Source organism: Ranitomeya variabilis, chromosome 7 (genome assembly GCF_051348905.1).
Source record: "Ranitomeya variabilis isolate aRanVar5 chromosome 7, aRanVar5.hap1, whole genome shotgun sequence".
NCBI lineage: Eukaryota > Metazoa > Chordata > Amphibia > Anura > Dendrobatidae > Ranitomeya > Ranitomeya variabilis.
In genome coordinates, this window is record NC_135238.1 from 10,915,246 (window position 1) to 10,934,916 (window position 19,671).

At 49.2% G+C, this 19,671-nt stretch overlaps 2 protein-coding genes across 2 annotated transcripts; one reads left to right on the forward strand and one right to left on the reverse strand.

Moving 5' to 3' along the window:
* Positions 1-261: 261 nt before the first annotated feature.
* On the forward strand, positions 262-8,282 carry PPP4C (protein phosphatase 4 catalytic subunit). Its single transcript, XM_077273973.1, has 9 exons — positions 262-635; positions 5,244-5,361; positions 5,738-5,789; positions 5,868-5,918; positions 6,006-6,107; positions 6,305-6,478; positions 6,655-6,781; positions 6,863-7,052; positions 7,130-8,282. Exons 2-9 carry the CDS (start codon positions 5,264-5,266, stop codon positions 7,257-7,259), a joined length of 924 nt encoding a protein of 307 aa, XP_077130088.1. The 5' UTR covers positions 262-635; positions 5,244-5,263; the 3' UTR covers positions 7,260-8,282.
* A 3,283-nt stretch (positions 8,283-11,565) lies between these two features.
* Positions 11,566-16,982, reverse strand: TBX6 (T-box transcription factor 6). Its single transcript, XM_077273978.1, has 7 exons — positions 16,736-16,982; positions 15,613-15,880; positions 15,359-15,505; positions 15,196-15,266; positions 13,150-13,226; positions 12,744-13,035; positions 11,566-12,428 (listed from the first exon to the last, which is right to left on the reverse strand). Exons 1-7 carry the CDS (start codon positions 16,810-16,812, stop codon positions 12,095-12,097), a joined length of 1,266 nt encoding a protein of 421 aa, XP_077130093.1. The 5' UTR covers positions 16,813-16,982; the 3' UTR covers positions 11,566-12,094.
* Between the last annotated feature and the right edge of the window lie 2,689 nt (positions 16,983-19,671).

The following is a 19,671-nucleotide window of genomic DNA, read 5'->3' on the forward strand; positions in this document are numbered from 1 at the left end:
GATCAGATCCACAGCTCTTTGGGCCTCATGTTTCTACCAATCACTGCATGTTATTCATAACAATCAGAGCACAGCATTCACACAGAGCAACCAATCACGGCACAGATTTTATTCCTTGACAAATAGAAAGAAAAATAGAAGCTGAACTGTGATTGGTTACTATGTAGTAAAGCTGCATTGCAATTGGTTGTTATGGCATAAAGCTGAACTGTGATTGGTTGCTTGCTCGCTTTTATCTCTTCTGTTCCTTTGTAGCTCCCTACACTGTGAGTTTACAATGCGGTGGACAGAACAATCTTATTTCTGACGTCGGGGCGATTACTGCAGCGTAGAACTACAAGTCCCAGCTCCCCGCTGAGGTTCGCTGTTCTGACATGTGGAGCTTTTCTGTCAGTCAGGCCTGTGATTGTTGATGACACGGGGTCAATAAAGCTTCGGGATTCAATAGTGACGATTTCCCGCCTTCCCGCGTCACGACCGGTTGCCAGGCAGGGCTGCACGAGGAGGAGGAGCCGCGACACGGAGGTGACGTCATCCTGTCGCGGGGCTTCGCTCTCGGTGTGTGGAGGAGGAAGCGGGAGACACCGGAGCAGGGAGCGCTGTCACCGCCCGAGCTGCACCGGACACAGCGGCAGGTGAGGCCGCCGTGCTGTCCCCCCGTGCTCCGATCCAGCGGCCGGTACCGCCCGCGCCTGTGTGTGAGGGGCGACCCCTGTACGTGTGTGTGCCCCTCTGTGTACCGCGCCTGTGTGTGAGGGGCGACCCCTGTACGTGTGTGTGCCCCTCTGTGTACCGCGCCTGTGTATGCGGCCCTACAGACTCGTATCCCACCCTCCATAGGAGCCTTAATATGTAGCTCCTGTATATGGGGCCCTATAGACACATATATATTCCTCTATAGCGCCCTTATATGTGTATACAGCTCCTGTATATGGGGCCCTATAGACATGTATATACTCCTCTATAGCGCCCTTATGTGTGTATACAGCTCCTGTATATGGGCCCCTATAGACATGTATATACTCCTCTATAGTGCCCTTATGTGTGTATACAGCTCCTGTATATGGGCCCCTATAGACATGTATATACTCCTCTATAGCGCCCTTATATGTGTATACAGCTCCGGTATATGGGCCCCTATAGACATGTATATTCTCCTCTATAGCGCCCTTATATGTGTATACAGCTCCGGTATATGGGCCCCTATAGACACGTATATATTCCTCTATAGCGCCCTTATATGTGTATACAGCTCCGGTATATGGGCCCCTATAGACATGTATATTCTCCTCTATAGCGCCCTTATATGTGTATACAGCTCCGGTATATGGGCCCCTATAGACACGTATATATTCCTCTATAGCGCCCTTATATGTGTATACAGCTCCTGTATATGGGGCCCTATAGACATGTATATACTCCTCTATAGCGCCCTTATGTGTGTATACAGCTCCTGTATATGGGCCCCTATAGACATGTATATACTCCTCTATAGCGCCCTTATATGTGTATACAGCTCCGGTATATGGGCCCCTATAGACATGTATATTCTCCTCTATAGCGCCCTTATATGTGTATACAGCTCCGGTATATGGGCCCCTATAGACACGTATATATTCCTCTATAGCGCCCTTATATGTGTATACAGCTCCGGTATATGGGCCCCTATAGACATGTATATTCTCCTCTATAGCGCCCTTATATGTGTATACAGCTCCGGTATATGGGCCCCTATAGACACGTATATATTCCTCTATAGCGCCCTTATATGTGTATACAGCTCCGGTATATGGGGCTCTATAGACACGTATATATTCCTCTATAGCGCCCTTATATGTGTATACAGCTCCTGTATATGGGGCCCCTATAGACACGTATATATTCCTCTATAGCGCCCTTATATGTGTATACAGCTCCTGTATATGGGGCCCCTATAGACACATATATATTCCTCTATAGCGCCCTTATATGTGTATACAGCTCCGGTATATGGGGCCCTATAGACACGTGTATATTCCTCTATAGCGCCCTTATATGTGTATACAGCTCCGGTATATGGGGCCCCTATAGACACGTATATATTCCTCTATAGCGCCCTTATATGTGTATACAGCTCTGGTATATGGGGCCCTATAGACACGTATATATTCCTCTATAGCGCCCTTATATGTGTATACAGCTCCGGTATATGGGCCCCTATAGACATATATATACTCCTCTATAGCGCCTGTGTGTATACAGCTCCGGTATATGGGCCCCTATAGACATGTGTATATACTCCTCTATAGTGCCCTTATATGTGTATACAGCTCCGGTATATGGGGCCCCTATAGACACGTATATACTCCTCTATAGCGCCCTTATGTGTATACAGCTCCGGTATATGGGCCCCTATAGACACGTATATACTCCTCTATAGTGCCCTTATATGTGTATACAGCTCCTGTATATGGGCCCCTATAGACATGTATATACTCCTCTATAGCGCCCTTATATGTGTATACAGCTCCGGTATATGGGGCCCTATAGACACGTATATATTCCTCTATAGCGCCCTTTTATGTGTATACAGCTCCGGTATATGGGCCCCTATAGACATGTATATACTCATCTATAGTGCCCTTATATGTGTATACAGCTCCGGTATATGGGGCCCCTATAGATGTGTATATACTCCTCTATAGCGCCCTTATATGTGTATACAGCTCCGGTATATGGGGCCCTATAGACACGTATATATTCCTCTATAGCGCCCTTATATGTGTATACAGCTCCGGTATATGGGGCCCCTATAGACATGTATATACTCATCTATAGTGCCCTTATATGTGTATACAGCTCCGGTATATGGGGCCCTATAGACACGTATATACTCCCCTATAGCGCCCTTTTATGTGTATACAGCTCCTGTATATGGGGCCCCTATAGACATGTATATACTCCCCTATAGCGCCCTTATATGTGTATACAGCTCCTGTATATGGGGCCCCTATAGACATGTATATACTCCTCTATAGCGCCCTTATGTGTATACAGCTCCTGTATATGGGGCCCCTATAGACATGTATATACTCCCCTATAGCGCCCTTATATGTGTATACATCTCCGGTATATGGGGCCCCTATAGACATGTATATACTCCTCTATAGCGCCCTTGTGTGTATACAGCTCCTGTATATGGGGCCCCTATAGACATGCATATACTCCCCTATAGCGCCTGTGTGTATACAGCCCCTGTATATGGGGCCCCTATAGACATGTATATACTCCCCTATAGCGCCTGTGTATACAGCTCCTGTATATGGGGCCCCTATAGACATGTATATACTCCTCTATAGCGCCCTTATGTGTGTATAGTGCTCCTGTATATGGGGCCCCTATAGACATGTATATACTCCTATAGTGCCCTTATATAGGTATATACAACCTCTGTATATGGGGCCCCTATAGACATGTATATGCTCCTCTATAGTGCCCTTATATGTGTATACAGCTCCGGTATATGGGGCCCTATAGACACGTATATATTCCTCTATAGCGCCCTTATGTGTATACAGCTCCGGTATATGGGCCCCTATAGACACGTATATACTCCTCTATAGTGCCCTTATGTGTATACAGCTCCTGTATATGGGGCCCCTATAGACATGTATATACTCCTCTATAGCACCCTTATATGTGTATACAGCTCCGGTATATGGGGCCCCTATAGACATGTATATACTCCTATAGTGCCCTTATATAAGTATATACAACCTCTCTATATGGGGCCCCTATAGACATGTATATGCTCCTCTATAGTGCCCTTGTGTGTAGACGTGCAGACAGCGGCCCCTCTGTAGACATGTATTCGGAGTGTTGCCCCCACTGTCTGTGTGCGGCCCCTCTCTATAAGATCTGTAGAAATGTAAAGCCTCTGTAGACCCCATACGTATCCTGTAGGGGGCTACGCAGAGGGGATGCAGGGCTGTGTGATCCCCCATAAGTGATGATGTCCCTCACCTGTATGTGGGGTCTACAGTCCGCTATATAGATGCGGCCCCCAGTATACAGCCCAGGGCAGGGCAGGCCGTGGTCTGCGTTCCCTCATTGTACCCGCGTCTCTTGCTCGCGTAGATGGGTGGCAGATTTGCCTTTTTAGTTTGTGTCATGTGGGTGGAGCCTGCCCACCTAATAAATACACGTAGATATTGGGGGTGATCTGTAGGGGCAGCGGCTCGTGTCCGCGGGTGTCTGGCACCGCGCTGCGCCGGCTCTTGCACTTTGGTCGGCGTGCGCTCTGCTCCAGGACTGTGACCGGATGGCAGCGGCCCAGGTTCCTGTCGGTGTCTGGATTGTAGGTGATCTTAGGGGTCCTCCGTCTGCACTGTCACTCCTGCGGGGGCTTCTATCAGGACCCATTAATAACGTATGAATGAGAAGTTAGTACACCCCTGTGCAGCCAGTGTGTCAGTCTTCACTGCAGTTCTGGCTTTCTGTTCCTGCATCGTGCTGTGCAGCAGTGAGCGGAGGGAGAAGGTTTTTGCTGTCACACATTGTACAGGAGTCCTCCGCTGTAACCTGTCACCATGGAGACTTTTCAGATTTACACACCCAAAATACTTTCCTGCAGGGGATGTTCTCAGGTCGCAGCTGATGAAACATGCGGCTGCTTCTCCCGGAGGAGAATGCACGGCTGGGGACGTCCTCATGGTCCCTTTAGGATAGTCGGGGTCTTCGGTGTTTGTTCTGCACCTGATGGCTTCTTTAGTGGAGGGGGTCTGAATTATTTCCCCCCATAAAGTCCAACTAACTCTTATTCCAGTCTTGTCCTCTTGTCTAGGGGGGCCGCACTGAGATGATATGGGGGGGGGGGGGAATCGCCTTATAATACAAGGTACAGAGAGCATGACTGTGCCCGGAGGAGTGATCGGCCATTAGGTACCTGAAGGCAGAGGCCGGGCTGCACATTGGGGGTCTTAGTTTTGCCTCTCTGGGTTGTAGCGAGTCCCCCTTTCCCCAGACCTGTGCTGTGTACCCTGCGTGTGCTCGGATTAGTCAGTGCGCGCCGCTGTGTGCAGTAGTCATCCTGCCATGTGACGGCTTATGTTCCTGGAGCAGACGGTGTGAACGGCGATTATCCGCTGACTTACTGCTCCTCGCACTTTTACTCTCCTGTCTGTGGCCCCCAGTAATGCACATTAATGGACCGTGGATTTATAAGGGTCCCGGCTGTACTGATTGTCCCCAGTCTTTTCCCTCAGACGCTCGGTAAGGAGAAGCCATGACCGAAATTAGTGACCTCGACCGGCAAATTGAGCAGCTGAGACGCTGTGAGCTCATCAAGGAAAGCGAAGTCAAAGCCCTTTGTGCCAAGGCGCGGTGAGTGCGTGGGGCAGTGGATGGCGTGGTGCCGGGGCAGTGGATGGCGTGGTGCCGGGGCAGGGGAGAGGATGGCGTGGGGCAGGGGAGAGGATGGCGTGGGGCAGGGGAGAGGATGGCGTGGGGCAGGGGAGAGGATGGCGTGGGGCAGGGGAGAGGATGGCGTGGGGCAGGGGAGGGGATGGCGTGGTGCCGGGGCAGGGGAGAGGATGGCGTGGCGCCGGGGCAGAGGATGGTGTGCGACTGGGGATGGGGCATAGGATGGCGTGGGGCCGAGGATGGCGTAGTGCCGGGGCAGGGGAGAGGATGGCGTGGGGATGGGGCAGAGGATGGCGTGCGGCCAGGGATGTGCCCACTAATGTCTCTTCTCTTGCAGGGAGATTCTGGTGGAGGAGAGCAATGTCCAGCGGGTGGACTCCCCTGTCACGGTAAGGGTCGTTGTAACCTGTGTGCTGACGTTAGGTGCCGACAGCGGGTACTGACTGGTCAGATGCTTGTCTCCTCAGGTCTGCGGCGACATCCACGGCCAGTTCTACGACCTGAAGGAGCTTTTCAGGGTGAGTCCTGCGGTGTGAGATGGCGCCGTGTCTCCCCGTATGACGGGACAGGGATGTGATCTGATCTCTCAATCCTTCTACTCGCAGGTCGGGGGCGACGTCCCAGAAACAAACTACCTGTTCATGGGAGACTTCGTGGACCGCGGCTTCTACAGCGTCGAAACATTCCTTCTCCTCCTGGCCCTAAAGGTGAGGAATGGATTCCTAGGACTTGGACCCCGGAATTCTTGACTTCTGCATGTAGAGTTTTAGAAAACTTTTGACATCAGGTGGCACGTGCCGGACAGGAGAGGCTGCAGGGTGACGGTGTGATGTGCGCTGACCCCTCGCTCCCGTCGTCTGACCGCTTCATGTCCCTCAGTAATGACTGCTCCTTGTCTGCGCAGGTCCGCTACCCTGACAGGATCACACTCATCCGCGGGAATCACGAAAGTCGGCAGATCACACAAGTCTACGGTTTTTACGATGAGTGTCTGCGCAAGTACGGCTCGGTGACTGTATGGCGGTACTGCACGGAGATCTTCGATTATCTCAGCCTGTCGGCCATTATCGATGGCAAGGTGACAGTTCAGGGTCTTATCGTGTGGGGTGGGGGAGTCATGTAATGCCTGACAGGTGGAGGAGAAGACCACATCTAAGAGCCCTGCAGGGTCTGGGGGTCTCGGGGTGCCCTGCTGTAGAGGGGATACATCGGAGCATTTTTCTCTCCCCGCTAATTACCATCTCCTTCTCCCAGATCTTCTGTGTACATGGTGGTCTCTCGCCATCGATACAGACCCTGGACCAGATCCGAACCATCGACCGCAAACAAGAAGTCCCTCACGACGGCCCCATGTGCGACCTGCTGTGGTCAGACCCTGAAGGTAGGTCCATCACTGCCTGGCCTTGCACCCCGAGCTCTCGGTCAGGGCCACCTGATGAGTCTGATGTATGACCCCCTTCAGATACTACCGGGTGGGGAGTCAGCCCACGGGGAGCCGGTTATCTTTTCGGCAGCGACGTCGTGGCGCAGTTCAACGCAGCAAACAACATCGACATGATCTGCCGCGCGCACCAGCTGGTCATGGAGGGCTACAAGTGGCACTTCAACGAGGCGGTCCTGACCGTGTGGTCTGCGCCAAACTACTGTTACAGGTGCGTACTGCTGTGTGCACGACCTGTACTGGGTGGTCCCGGCGCGCCCCCTCTCACCTCTGTCTTGCCCCCATTAGATGTGGAAACGTCGCCGCCATCCTGGAGCTGGATGAGCATCTGCAGAAGGAATTCATCATTTTTGAAGCTGCTCCCCAAGAGACCAGAGGCATTCCCTCCAAGAAACCGGTCGCCGACTACTTCCTGTGACCAGCCCCCTCCGTGCCAGGGCCTCTCCACTGTTTCCTCCCGGTGTCTCGAACTTCTCTGAAGGCCTCTTCTCCCATCTCCCCCTTCATTGACGGTGGGATTGTCACACGGTGCGGGGGGCCAAGGATTCTGCAGACTTTGCCTCTATTCTCCTTGTTAAGTCTTACTAGGGTTAATGTGCTGAGTCGGGGGAGGGGAGCGTCTGACTCCAGGGTGCTCTGGGTTTTTTTAACATTTCAGGGGGTGCTCGAAAACTGTTCTTGTTTTTTGTTTTTTTTGTGGGTGGGGTATAGAGGAGCAATGCTCTGCAGTTTGGGAGCAATCGTGCTGTGTGTCTCAGGAAAAGGGCTTTTCTCAAGACTTTCACTGGGGTGGGGGAGGGACGGGGCCCGGGCAGTGTTATGCAAGGAAACCAAAATCCTTTTAGAATTATTTTTTTTTTTTCCTCAATTTTTATGAATTCCTAAAATCCCAAATCCAGTCATTCCTCTCCCAGTGCCCCCTGTATTAGGCTGTGGTGGTCTTTCCCTGCTGGGGTGGTGATGATGATGATAGTTTGGAGTGCCTTAGTGCAGCAGACCCTGGGCCTAGGTCCCAGCAGGACTGAGACAGGTGGGCTCCGTCCCCCACACGTTGCCATATTGAGGTTTTCTGAAGCCAGTGTTCACCCTCCTCATCCTCTCCATGTGTTGTCCTGAGGGCGGAGGAGTCGCCACCAGGGGTCTCCACTGCTCCTGGGGTCCCTGCTTCTCCAGGGGTCTCCATTACTTCTCCAGGGGGGGATCTCCACTGCTCCTGGCGTATCTGCTTCTCCAGGGGTCCCATCTAGTCCCTGTTTTGTAATTTATTCTTTTATATCCTGCTCTTTCCATGTGATTTCCCCCCCCCCCCCATATCGCCCCCTGGTTATTGTACGCATATATCAGTCAGGTTTTTATTTTTAATTTTACTTTTTGGTAGATAAAGCCACAGACGTCTGCTAATAAAACAAGAAAAGATTAAAAAAAAACTGGAAACGTAAAAGCGTGATGTGATCTGTACTGTATGCTGGGGGCTGTGCACTGACTCCAGAGCTGCACTCACTGTTCTGCTGGTGGAGATAGTACATGATGTAATGTACAGGGGTGGACAAAATAATGGAAACAACGTTTTGGCATCATAATCTTCGAACATGTGATAAACATGCAAACCGTGACATATGGTAATGTTTTGTAGTTGATTATTTGTGTTATGTGATATGTGTATGTAAATTAACTGTTTGTTTTGCATAATTGTAAAAAAAATTGAGAACCTGATACCAATGGCAGACCTCTCGGATTATCAAATTGTTGGCGCTCGTATGGCAGGCGCTAGGGTAACAGAAAGTGCCCGGCGTGTCAAGAGGTACTGTCTCCAAAGTAATGACTGTGTTTGAAAGAGAAGGAAAAACGTCCGCAGCAAAGCACAGGTCCGGCCGAAAGTCACAGTTGACTGAGAGAGAACGTCAGACTCTAAAGCGAATTGTGAGAGAGGATCACAAGACCACGGCTCCGGAAATCACTGCTGAGCTCAATGAACACCTACAGAACCCAGTTTCCACAAAAACTGTTCATCGGGAGCCGCACAAATCTGGATTCCACAGAAGAGCTGCAATTAGAAAACCGCTGCTCTCAATGACAAATGTTTCCAAGCGTTTAGAGTGGTGCAGAAACCTCCAGAATTGGTCCTCGAGCAGTGGAAACATGTGATATTCTCAGACGAATTATCGTTTACCCTATTTCCGACCTCCGGCCGAGTGTACGCTTGGAGACAGCTGAAAGAAGTATTCCATCCAGACTGCCTTCTCCCAACCATAAAACATGGCGGAGGTTCTGTGATGATCTGGGGTGCTATTTCATGGAGATCCGCCGGGCCAATGATATCCCTTCATGGAAGAATTAACAGCCGAGATTATTTAGGCATTTTGGACGACCAAGTGCATCCAATGGTTCAAGCACTGTTCCCGGAGGGGAACGCCATCTTTCAGGATGATAATGCACCAATTCATACAGCTAGAATCGTTAAAGCATGGCACGAGGAACATTCTAATTAAGTTGAGCATCTCATCTGGCCCCCACAGTCCCCAGACCTCAACATTATTGAGCATTTATGGTCGATTTTAGAGATTCAAGTTAGACGTCGATTTCCGCCGCCATCGTCGCTCAAAGAATTGGAGGGTGTTTTAACTGCAGAATGGGCTAAAATTCCTTTGGAAACAATTCACACCTTGTATGAATCCATACCTCAGAGAATTGAGGCTGTAATCGCCGCAAAAGGTGGACCTGCACCAGATTAAACTAACTTTTGTTAATGTTTCCAGGTGTTTCCATTATTTGGTCCAACCCCTGTATGTACACAGTGACTGCTCCAGCAGAATAGTGAGTGCAGCTCTGGGGTATAATACAGGATGTAACTCAGGATCAGTAATGTAATGTATGTACACAGTGACTGCACCAGCAGAATAGTGAGTGCAGCTCTGGGGTATAGTACAGGATGTAACTCAGGATCAGTAATGTATGTACACAGTGACTGCACCAGCAGAATAGTGAGTGCAGCTCTGGGGTATAGTACAGGATGTAACTCGGGATCAGTAATGTATGTACACAGTGACTGCACCAGCAGAATAGTGAGTGCAGCTCTGGGGTATAGTACAGGATGTAACTCAGGATCAGTAATGTATGTACACAGTGACTGCACCAGCAGAATAGTGAGTGCAGCTCTGGAGTATAATACAGGATGTAACTCAGGATCAGTAATGTAATGTATGTACACAGTGACTGCACCAGCAGAATAGTGAGTGCAGCTCTGGGATATAATAGAGGATGTAACTCAGGATCAGTAATGTAATGTATGTACACAGTGACTGCACCAGCAGAATAGTGAGTGCAGCTCTGGGGTATAATACAGGATGTAACTCAGGATCAGTAATGTAATGTATGTACACAGTGACTGCACCAGCAGAATAGTGAGTGCAGCTCTGGGATATAATACAGGAGGTAACTCAGGATCAGTAATGTATGTACACAGTGACTGCACCAGCAGAATAGTGAGTGCAGCTCTGGATTATAACATTATCCGTGACTTCTTTCTATGAATATCTTGTCTCTCTGGGTAATCTGGTTCTCGCCGTTCTCTGCAGTGTGACAGGTTCTCAGATTTGATCGGCCGCCCCTGATGGTGAAGGCTGCAATGTTGGGAGCGGATGGGCTGAACGTTCTTTATGCTTTTCCTACGTTGTTATATCCCGCGTACTACGGATATGTATAACAGGTAGTGGACTGCCCCTGTAAGTTGACTTTGTATCATTCTGCATGTAATGCTGTTGATCTCACAGACTAGACTGGATACAGTGTAGCAAACCCTCAGCTGTGTGAACAGGGACAGGTCATTCTGCGGTTTTTTTGGGTTTTTTTGAATCATGATGTAAACCTGAAAATTCTTCCCTTTGCTGAAACCGGTGTGTAAATTGAACATTGTCCTGTGAGATGGCAGATCACTTTCTCATATTGTAGAATAGTGCTAGGATCTCAGCGCTGTGAGGTAGTAGATCACATGAGGATTTGGATCCTGTGTTCTGATTGGTGGCAGTCCTGACTTACCTTGACTTAATGCGGCATTTTCCTTTTTGACCACTAGGTGGCAGCATCTTCCAGTATGCGCGTTCAGGACGATGATCTCCCCCTGTAGCTGTATACAGAGAAGGTGCTGCCGCACAGTTATGGTGCGTTGGCCGTATATAGCAGCCATATGTATTCTGTAGGGGACTGATGCCAGCACTGACCTCATTAGGCTGTGTATCCCTAGCACCCAGGCTGTTTAGTGGGGTCGCCAGGCACCAGAACCATAGGTTGGGCTCGAGGATGGTTCCTCTGCTTGTATTCTCCCCCTGGACTTACATGACTGCTAGCTATGGGGTCTGTTGCATGCAGTATCCCCCTCCCCAGAAGTGTGAAGATGGGAAGTTTACATGTACCTGTGAAATGGGGGTCCGGCAGGGAGGATGTGTGGGTGTGAAACTAGGATCAGAGGAGGGGGAGACAGATGGCGGCTCCAGGAGGATCCTAAGGGGGGAGTGCAGCACTGTGGGATGTAATGTTACCATCTGAGCTAGGAGACTACAACTCCCAGCATTTATAAATCTGTACACCCAGCCCTTTTATTATCCCTTTACTTGGATATTGGAGTATTGATTTGCCTGTCAGGACCCTCACCGAGCGGTGCGGGGGGGTCAGTGTGCTGGAGGTGGCCATTGTGGTTATCCCCTGCATTAAACATGACACACGGGGTAACATCATCTCATTTTAATGTAAAACAAAGAAAAATAAGTAAAAAAATCTGATAAATAAAATACAAGTAGAACTGCTGAGACTGAGAAAGTCGTTCCCGGGCACACAGGGTCAATGCAGGCTGCTGTTCCCTGTTATCAGCCTTTTTTGTAATTCCTTTTGTCACACCCCTCCCCCCCAGTGCTGACTGACTGCTGACCCCCAATGTCACTGTCGGATGCTCACTGTAAATTATGGGGGCGACTTATCGACTACAAAAGGTTTATCAAAAATATATTCTATACAACAGATTACGGGCAAAATCTACAGATCACGTGGCCTGTGCTCCGATCACAGCCAAAGCTGCAGTCACCGCTCTTCCTCCACACCATAAATGCACCAAATGAAGGTGCCTGACCTTCCACCATGCTCTACTGCTTACTCTGGACCAGTAGGTGGCAGCAGTGAGCACTGTCGGGCACCCAGCAGCCTTGTGAGTGCAGCTCTGGAGGTGACTGAAGCACCAGCCCTTGTCCCCTGTAGGCTGTCCGATCACATCCAGCCGCCCCCAGAATACAGGCGCTGAATCTGGGGCCCGGAGAACTGCAGTCCAAGTTTAGCTCCTGAGTTGGGAAGGAAATGCTGGAAGCGCAGGTCGGGGCTCTTCAGGTAACCTCTGAGGGCCCCTTCCTCCTCTCGCCCTGGTGGGGGGATGGCGCAGGAGGCGGCTCCGTAGTCCCCTGCGCAGGCCATGTCCTGCCCGTAAATCCTGTAGTCTGATTGGCTGTCGTAGATCAGAGGGGCTTCCTGAGGGGCTTGGAACGTGGCAATGAAGCGCTGGGCGGTGGACGTCCGACTGACCCCCGAAGCTTGGGATGCACTTTGGCTGTCAACAGAGAAGACACTGATCAGATTACCGACTGACGCGACTACTGTAACTTTTTTTTTCATTTTTTTTTTTAGTAAAAATGTACGGTAAGTATAAAATCTGCCGTTTTGTGTATACAGCTCCAAATCCCATCTATAGGTCTCCATGGTAGTGGACCGTGAACAAATCCACGTCTCATCTAATCTAACTGCCTAGTGTATATTAATGTAGTGTAGGGAAGGAGAATGACTTCTAATATTAGTATGCATCGGAGCTGTAAACCTAAAACGGCAGCAGACTGCTGGTGAAGGCTATTTTGCACTCCGTACCCACCATGTGTATAGGGTGCCATCTTGTCCGGGTGTCATCTCGGGGTAGGCCTCGCTCTCCGGCCGTAAGAAGTTGTCAGCAGTCTGGGGGTCCATCTCCAGGGTGTCGGCTTGCTCCTGATTGGCTGTGATGGTGAGGGGGGATGGGTTTGCTGCTTCGGTTGATGGTGTAGTTGGGTTTGGTGGTGTGATGGGATGGAAAGAACAATCCGGACTGGGGAGCGGCAGAGCGAGACCCCCTCCTATATCCAGGGTGGAGTCACAGGGTCCTGAATACAGCGGCCTCTTACACTCGGCTGCGGGGAATAAAAGAGTGAATAATGGACCCAGACTGCCATGTTGCCTCAGAACAACAGCGCCACCTAGAGGTAGTAACCCGAGAATTCGCAAACAAGACCAGCGTCACCTACCTGGCGGATACAGCTCCTGCTCCTCTTCCTCCTGCTTTGTCGTTGTCATTTTCCTCTTTACTCGAACGGATCGATCCCTGCAAGGAAGAGATCATCTACCCTCCTCAACATGGACATTGTAACACACGAAGGAAAAATGATGGAAATCACAGGACGAGACATCGCTGATCTGCAAATGTTGGAAACAAAACTTTCACATCATCTGTCCGTCCTCTGCTGCTATTGAGGTGATTAATGGTCGTTTGAGGAAGGTCCTGCCGCTGAATGCACTTGGGCAAATCATCCGGATCCGCTGCCGGCAGCTCTTGTGTAATCGCCAAACAAAAACATCCCAGATGTGCTCAATGGAAACAAGTCTAGAGACACTGCAGCCAAGGGAGACTAGTCTGGAGACGCTGCAGCCACGGGAGACAAATCTGGAGATGCTGCAGCCACGGGAGACAAATTGGAAACGCAGCCACGGGAGACAAATCTGGAGACGCTGCATCCATGAGAGACAAGTCTGGAGATGGCCACGGGAGACAAGTCTGGAGACACTGCAGGCAGAGGAGACAAGTCTGGAGACGCTGCAGGCAGAGGAGACAAGTCTGGAGATGCTGCAGGCAGAGGAGACAAGTCTGGAGACGCTGCAGCCAGAGGAGACAAGTCTGGAGACGCTTCAGCCACGGGAGACAAGTCTGGAGACGCTGCATCCATGAGACAAGTCTGGAGATGGCCACGGGAGACAAGTCTGGAGACGCTGCAACCACGGGACCAGATTTAGGGCACGAAGGCTGCTCACAGGAGCACATGCAACCTGCAGATGTAATAGCTCCTGGGACACTTTGGAGAAATGGCTGCAACAACGCCGAGCTGTTAGTGACCTGGAAGGAAGAATAGAGTGGTCCGCATACAGCAGGACATTATGCCCACACCATCCCCACCATATTCCCGGGACCCCGGGACTTCCCTCTTCATGACGTTGACCACATGGTCTTATCAGATTGGAAGAATGGTGCATAGTGACCTGTTCTGTGCGGCAAGTGAAATTGAATGTCACAGACACTAAGACGTCATATAGCGTCTACACAAACTATCAGAAGGCGTCTACACGACATTGGGCTGCGAGCCAGACGATCAGCTACAGATGTCCACTGAACTCACGCAACTGTTCTCAAAGGCCACATTGGTGCAGAGCAAGACAGCAGTGGAGACCGACACAAGTCTTCTCGGCGATGAGTCCTGCTTCTGTCTTGGATGCAATGAAAGCTGGAGATTAGTCTGGAGATGACGTGGACAACGCCATGAAGAGGCCTTCATGAGGGAATGTCACACTGGTTCTTCTCCCAAGATTATGGTGAGGGGTGACATACCTTCCTGTAGCCAGACCCCTCTTATCTTCACTTCTGAAGCACCAGCAGCTGTTACATTGGCGAAATGGCTGTGCCACTGGTTCCACCACCAAATCAGTGTCCCAGGAGCCATTTTTTCACATGACATCAGGCCGCATGTACCTCATACTACTGTGAGCCGCCTCCAAGGCCTAAACCTGCTTCTGTGGCTGCAGCGTCTCCAGACTTGTCTCCCATCAAGGACATCATTGGTCGGTTATTACAGAGGAGCTGCCAGCGGCGGCTTTTGATGATTTGCCTAAGTGCATTCAGCAGCAGAACCTTCCTCAGATGCAATTGATAACCTCTGCAATAGCACCCGGGGCAGGAAATGCCGGGATTTCTACACCTGGCTCAGACTCCAGAGGTTGTCAGAATGTTTATATTTTTCATCATTTGCAGATCAGTAATGTCTCCGTCCTGTGATTGCCGTCAGTTCACAAATTTTCCTTCCTGGTTTTGCAATCTCACTGGTGAGGAGTGTATGTGCCATGAACTGGAATCAAAACCACGCTGCGCTTTACCTTTACTCTGTATACGATTAGATGGCTCCATAATCTCTGGTCTACATTTCATAATGACCTTGAGCATTTTTGGTCCCTTGCCCCTGTCTCATGGATATATGGCTCTATACCTGACAGGACCCCCTCCCTCCACCAGATATATTCCCCCCCACCTCTTATTTTTGAGTCCGTCCTCTCGGAAACCTTTTGCAAACGGATTTGTCTGGATCTTCAGCTGCGTTATCTGCGAGGGATAAGATAACACATTATGATTCCCACTTGGGGTCCTGCCGACTATGATTGTTCTCCATAGTATATAACCCTTCTTTTACCGACCTTCTCGTTCTGGTACGCGGTCACAGTCAAGAACATGGTCTCTGGAAAAGTGAAGGAGGAGCAGCCACCCCATCTGCGGCTAAATACATCCTGGGCTCGGACAATATGGAAACGGGGCTGGTACCGATGCATGGAGTGCAGGATAATCTAAGGGGTAAAATGATTGTTAAAGTAATCCCTTCCCCCCCATGATGGGTGGAATAGTGATGGTCATACTAGTGACCACAGTGACAGCTGCCACGTTTCCTACTCACATGACCCATCTGGTCCAGTGTATTGTTGGTGAGCTTGATCTTGTGGAAGGAGATTGGCTGCTTCATCCAGTGGGATCCAGGCGCTGGAGAATCGGGGTGGATGTAGACCCTCTCTGGTAACCTCGGCTCAGCTCTTCCGCTTGGCTCCCAGTGATCTTCCTGCCACTTGTATCGGGAATTGTCCACCGGGACGATGTCAGCAAGAAGGACGTATTTACCATCTGGATCAAGGCCGGTGATGCTGACTTTACACTGAGGAAACATTCTTCTACAAGTGACGAAAGACAAAGATGAAGAAAAATGGAGGATGGGGTGAAGGACAAAATGAAAAAAGATTCAGGGTAAGAAGAGGGACGAAATGTAGGAAGATGGAGCATGAGGAGAAGGACAAGACGAGGGAGTATGAGTCAAGGAATAAGAAGATGGAGGATGAAGGTAGATGGACAATAAGGAAAAGTATGATGAGTAGAACAAGATGGAGGAACAGGAGAAGGAAAGAATGATTAAGAAACAAGATGAAGGAAGATAGAAATGGAGAGAAAAGAGGGGGACAAGATAAAAGGAGATTGGGGAGATAGTGAGGTTAAAGAGGAACAAGATGGTGGATGAGGGGAGGAAGAAGATGAAGGTAGATGTTGAGGTTTGGGAAGGATGAAGGTAAATTAATGAGAAACAAGAGAAGATGAAGTATGTGGAGAAGGACAAGATAAAGACTGAGAAAAGGGATATGATGGAAGATGAGGCTGAAGGAAGATGGGAGAATATGGAAAGGAAAAAGATGAAGGACGAGAAGAGGAACAAGAAGTTGGATGGAGGAAAAGGAGAGAGAAGAAGGGTGGGTGGATGGAGAATGAGGAAAGGGACTAGATGGAGGATGAGGAGAGAAATCCCATACAATATAAAGAGACAAGATGGGGGATGAGAAGAGCGATTATATAAAGGATGAGGAGAAGATGAAGAAACATAGAAGATAAGGAGATTGATATTTTTTGGGGGGAGAGGGGTGGTGCAATCCTACCCTCTAGTGTAAAGGGTTTTTGGGATATAGTAAAGCCCACTGACTTGTTATCCCATGACCCTCTTGCACATCCCTTGTCCACACCGCCCTTCCTTCTTTCCTCACCTCCCAGACTTCGTGATGATCATTTCGGTTCCTATAATGTGGAACTCTTTCCAGAGATCTCGGTTTTCCAGAGTCATCTTAACATCCCCGGGAAGTTGGGGCGCCTCACATGGGGGCTGCGGCTGGCCAAATCCCAGGGCGGGACCTGGGGGCAAGGAGAGGGGTGTGAGGGGGGCAGCTCCAAGAATCCTTTGTGAGGTATCCAGGGCAGTAAAGAGGCCGTCGTATCGCTGACTGGTCGGAATCTCAAGTTCTGTAGGGAAGGAAGCAGTAAATGTAAGGGAATGGTTATATCCCCACACCTGTTCTGGGGGTGTCCACTACTGTTCGGGGGACACATTGCTACACAAGAGGACTGAAATATCGTTCAAGGATCTGGAAAAGCTGGTTACTGGGAAAGCTTGTATTTTAGGGGGAATGTAGATTATTGGAAGGTCTAGTGGTCTGGCCGCCTCGCCTCAGAGGCCTCAGGTCACTAGCAAGCTGCTCTGCTTGACAGGTATGTGCTAAATGGCCGCCATGTCCTGCTAATTGGACCCCTGCAGAGGGTAATGGTAACGAGATGGGACAGCTCCTCCTGTTCCCATATAAATCTAAGGTAGACCAGATGTCCGGGAAATCATGAGAACCTACAATGTCAGATCAACAGAACCTTGGACCAGATCTTAATAAATACTAGTACCAACAAAACGTGCATCACAAATACTGGAAACCTCAACGTTGGAGAACTTGTGGCCAGAACCTCAGAAGGTACAGTGTACCTCAGAAAGTGAGGAGGACCAGAATTTCAGATACGGTAGATCGTAAATTCACATTCCAGAACCTAAGAACTATACTGGAACTGGACCCGTAAAACCTAAAAGTATTACAATAGCCTTGGGTTCCATGACTGTTAGAGTCCCCGGGACTGCAGAATCACCGCTATACAGCACTCATAAAAACTAGACCACCAGACCCACCACTATACAGGATCCCCAGTACCATACTGTCCACTACCATAAATGTGGAGAAATAAAAAAAAAATAATAACATTTATACTGCATAGTCCTATAACTTCCAGGACTGTCAGCCTACTGAAGCCACTAAGTCTTAGGACTCTGAGCACCACACGCTTACTAATAGCCTGAACTTGAAGAGTCTCAAGGCCACCAGAACCACCATTGTATTGGACCCTAGGAAAATACTGGACTAACAAATCTTTGGGGAAACTCTAGAACTTCCAAATTAAGATTACATAGTCCCATTCGGGCAGAACCATCATTATATATGATCCATAAAGTCGTGGATCCACCAGAACATCACTTCTGCCCTGGACTTGCAGAGTCACCAGGCCACCAGCAACCACAATACTGTATCCCAGCAGAACCAAGAAACTAATTTCCATGCTGGACCAATTAAGTCTGAGCTGAAACTTGAGCCTTATATCTAGACTGGACCTGCATAGCCCTATGACTCTAGAACCATCACTATACCGGATACCCAAAATCCTCAGAGCACCATATCTTTCATACTACACTGGACTTGCAGAACTATGGCCACCAGGACCACGACGATACTAGACACTCATTGCCATGCTGTACCACCAAAGGTCATGAAACATCAGAAATTCACAATTTGTATTGACCTACACAATCACCAGAATCCCTCTACTCTGCTGGACCAACAGTGTTTAGACCTCCAGAACCTCAATACTATCATGAACTCGCAATTTTAGTAAAGACACAGGACATCAGAACCAGAACTACAAAAATAAAACCTAAACAAAAAATGGGAAAGTAGAGCTTGTAAAGAACTTAAACACAATCTCAAATACATTAGTCTAGAACCTTACAAATAAACTGGACTTAAACAGAGCCACATAAGAAGCTTAGGAGTCACCAAAACCACCATTAATATCAGGAGACCAACAGCCAAATATATCAGAACCGCAAGTTGTTGGACCTCAAAGCATCTCTATAGAGTGTGGAATGTGTTCCATCCCAAGGTTCTCAAAGCTTGTGACCTGATTCAGGAGGAATTGGACTGAACAAGATTTTTGCTTCTAATGAAACATGGAGGTGGACCTTAGATCTTTGGATGAGGTATCATGGGCGTCCAAAGACTCCATTGCTCTTCAGAAACTCACCTTATATCTACTGCGATATGAACGTATGATACAAAATACAGAACACACATACAATCATAGATCTCTCCTGGACATGATGAAAACACAAGGAACCTCAAGAGATGCCTCCAACATCTGCTCAACCAAGCATACTCATACGTACCTGGGTACCTGTAGGGTTCATGGTGCCCACTGGCTGATGGGTAGGTTGGTGGTCTCACAGCATAGGGTGGTCCATATTGCTGAAATATGTCGGTGTGATACATGGTGTGTAGGATCAGAGTATGAGCTTCATGAAGATCCTACAAGAAGTGAGGCTGAAGAGAAGAAGGTCCTTGTGATGGGGCCAGTCACTGGGGTGAAGATAACACATTGACTCTTCCTAAAAGTCCGCCCTGCACCTTTTGATGTGGGACCCTCCTGCTAGGTGAGAGGGGGCAGCAGGAGGAGGTCTCTTCACACATTAGAACTGAATTAAACTTTATTAAGGGTCTTTATGGCCGTTCTGAGCCTCAGTTTGACCAGTTGTCAGGAAATGCAGAATTCAGGGAAAGAAGGAGGAGGAAGAAGCAAGAAGGTTGTAATGAGCTGATCTGTCCGACCATAGAAGGTCCCACCACATGGAAGAGAAGAAGACTAGGCCTCTACTACATGTCTGATACTGGGGTGATCAATGTGTCCTGGAAGTATCACAAGGGAAGGCTCGGATACAGTGTCACCCGTGAAAGGACTAGATACAGTGTGCATGGCAGTAGTGCTCAGTGACATCACATGATGGGGGTAGTAGTGCTCAGTGACATCACATGATGGGGGTAGTAGTGCTCAGCTATAT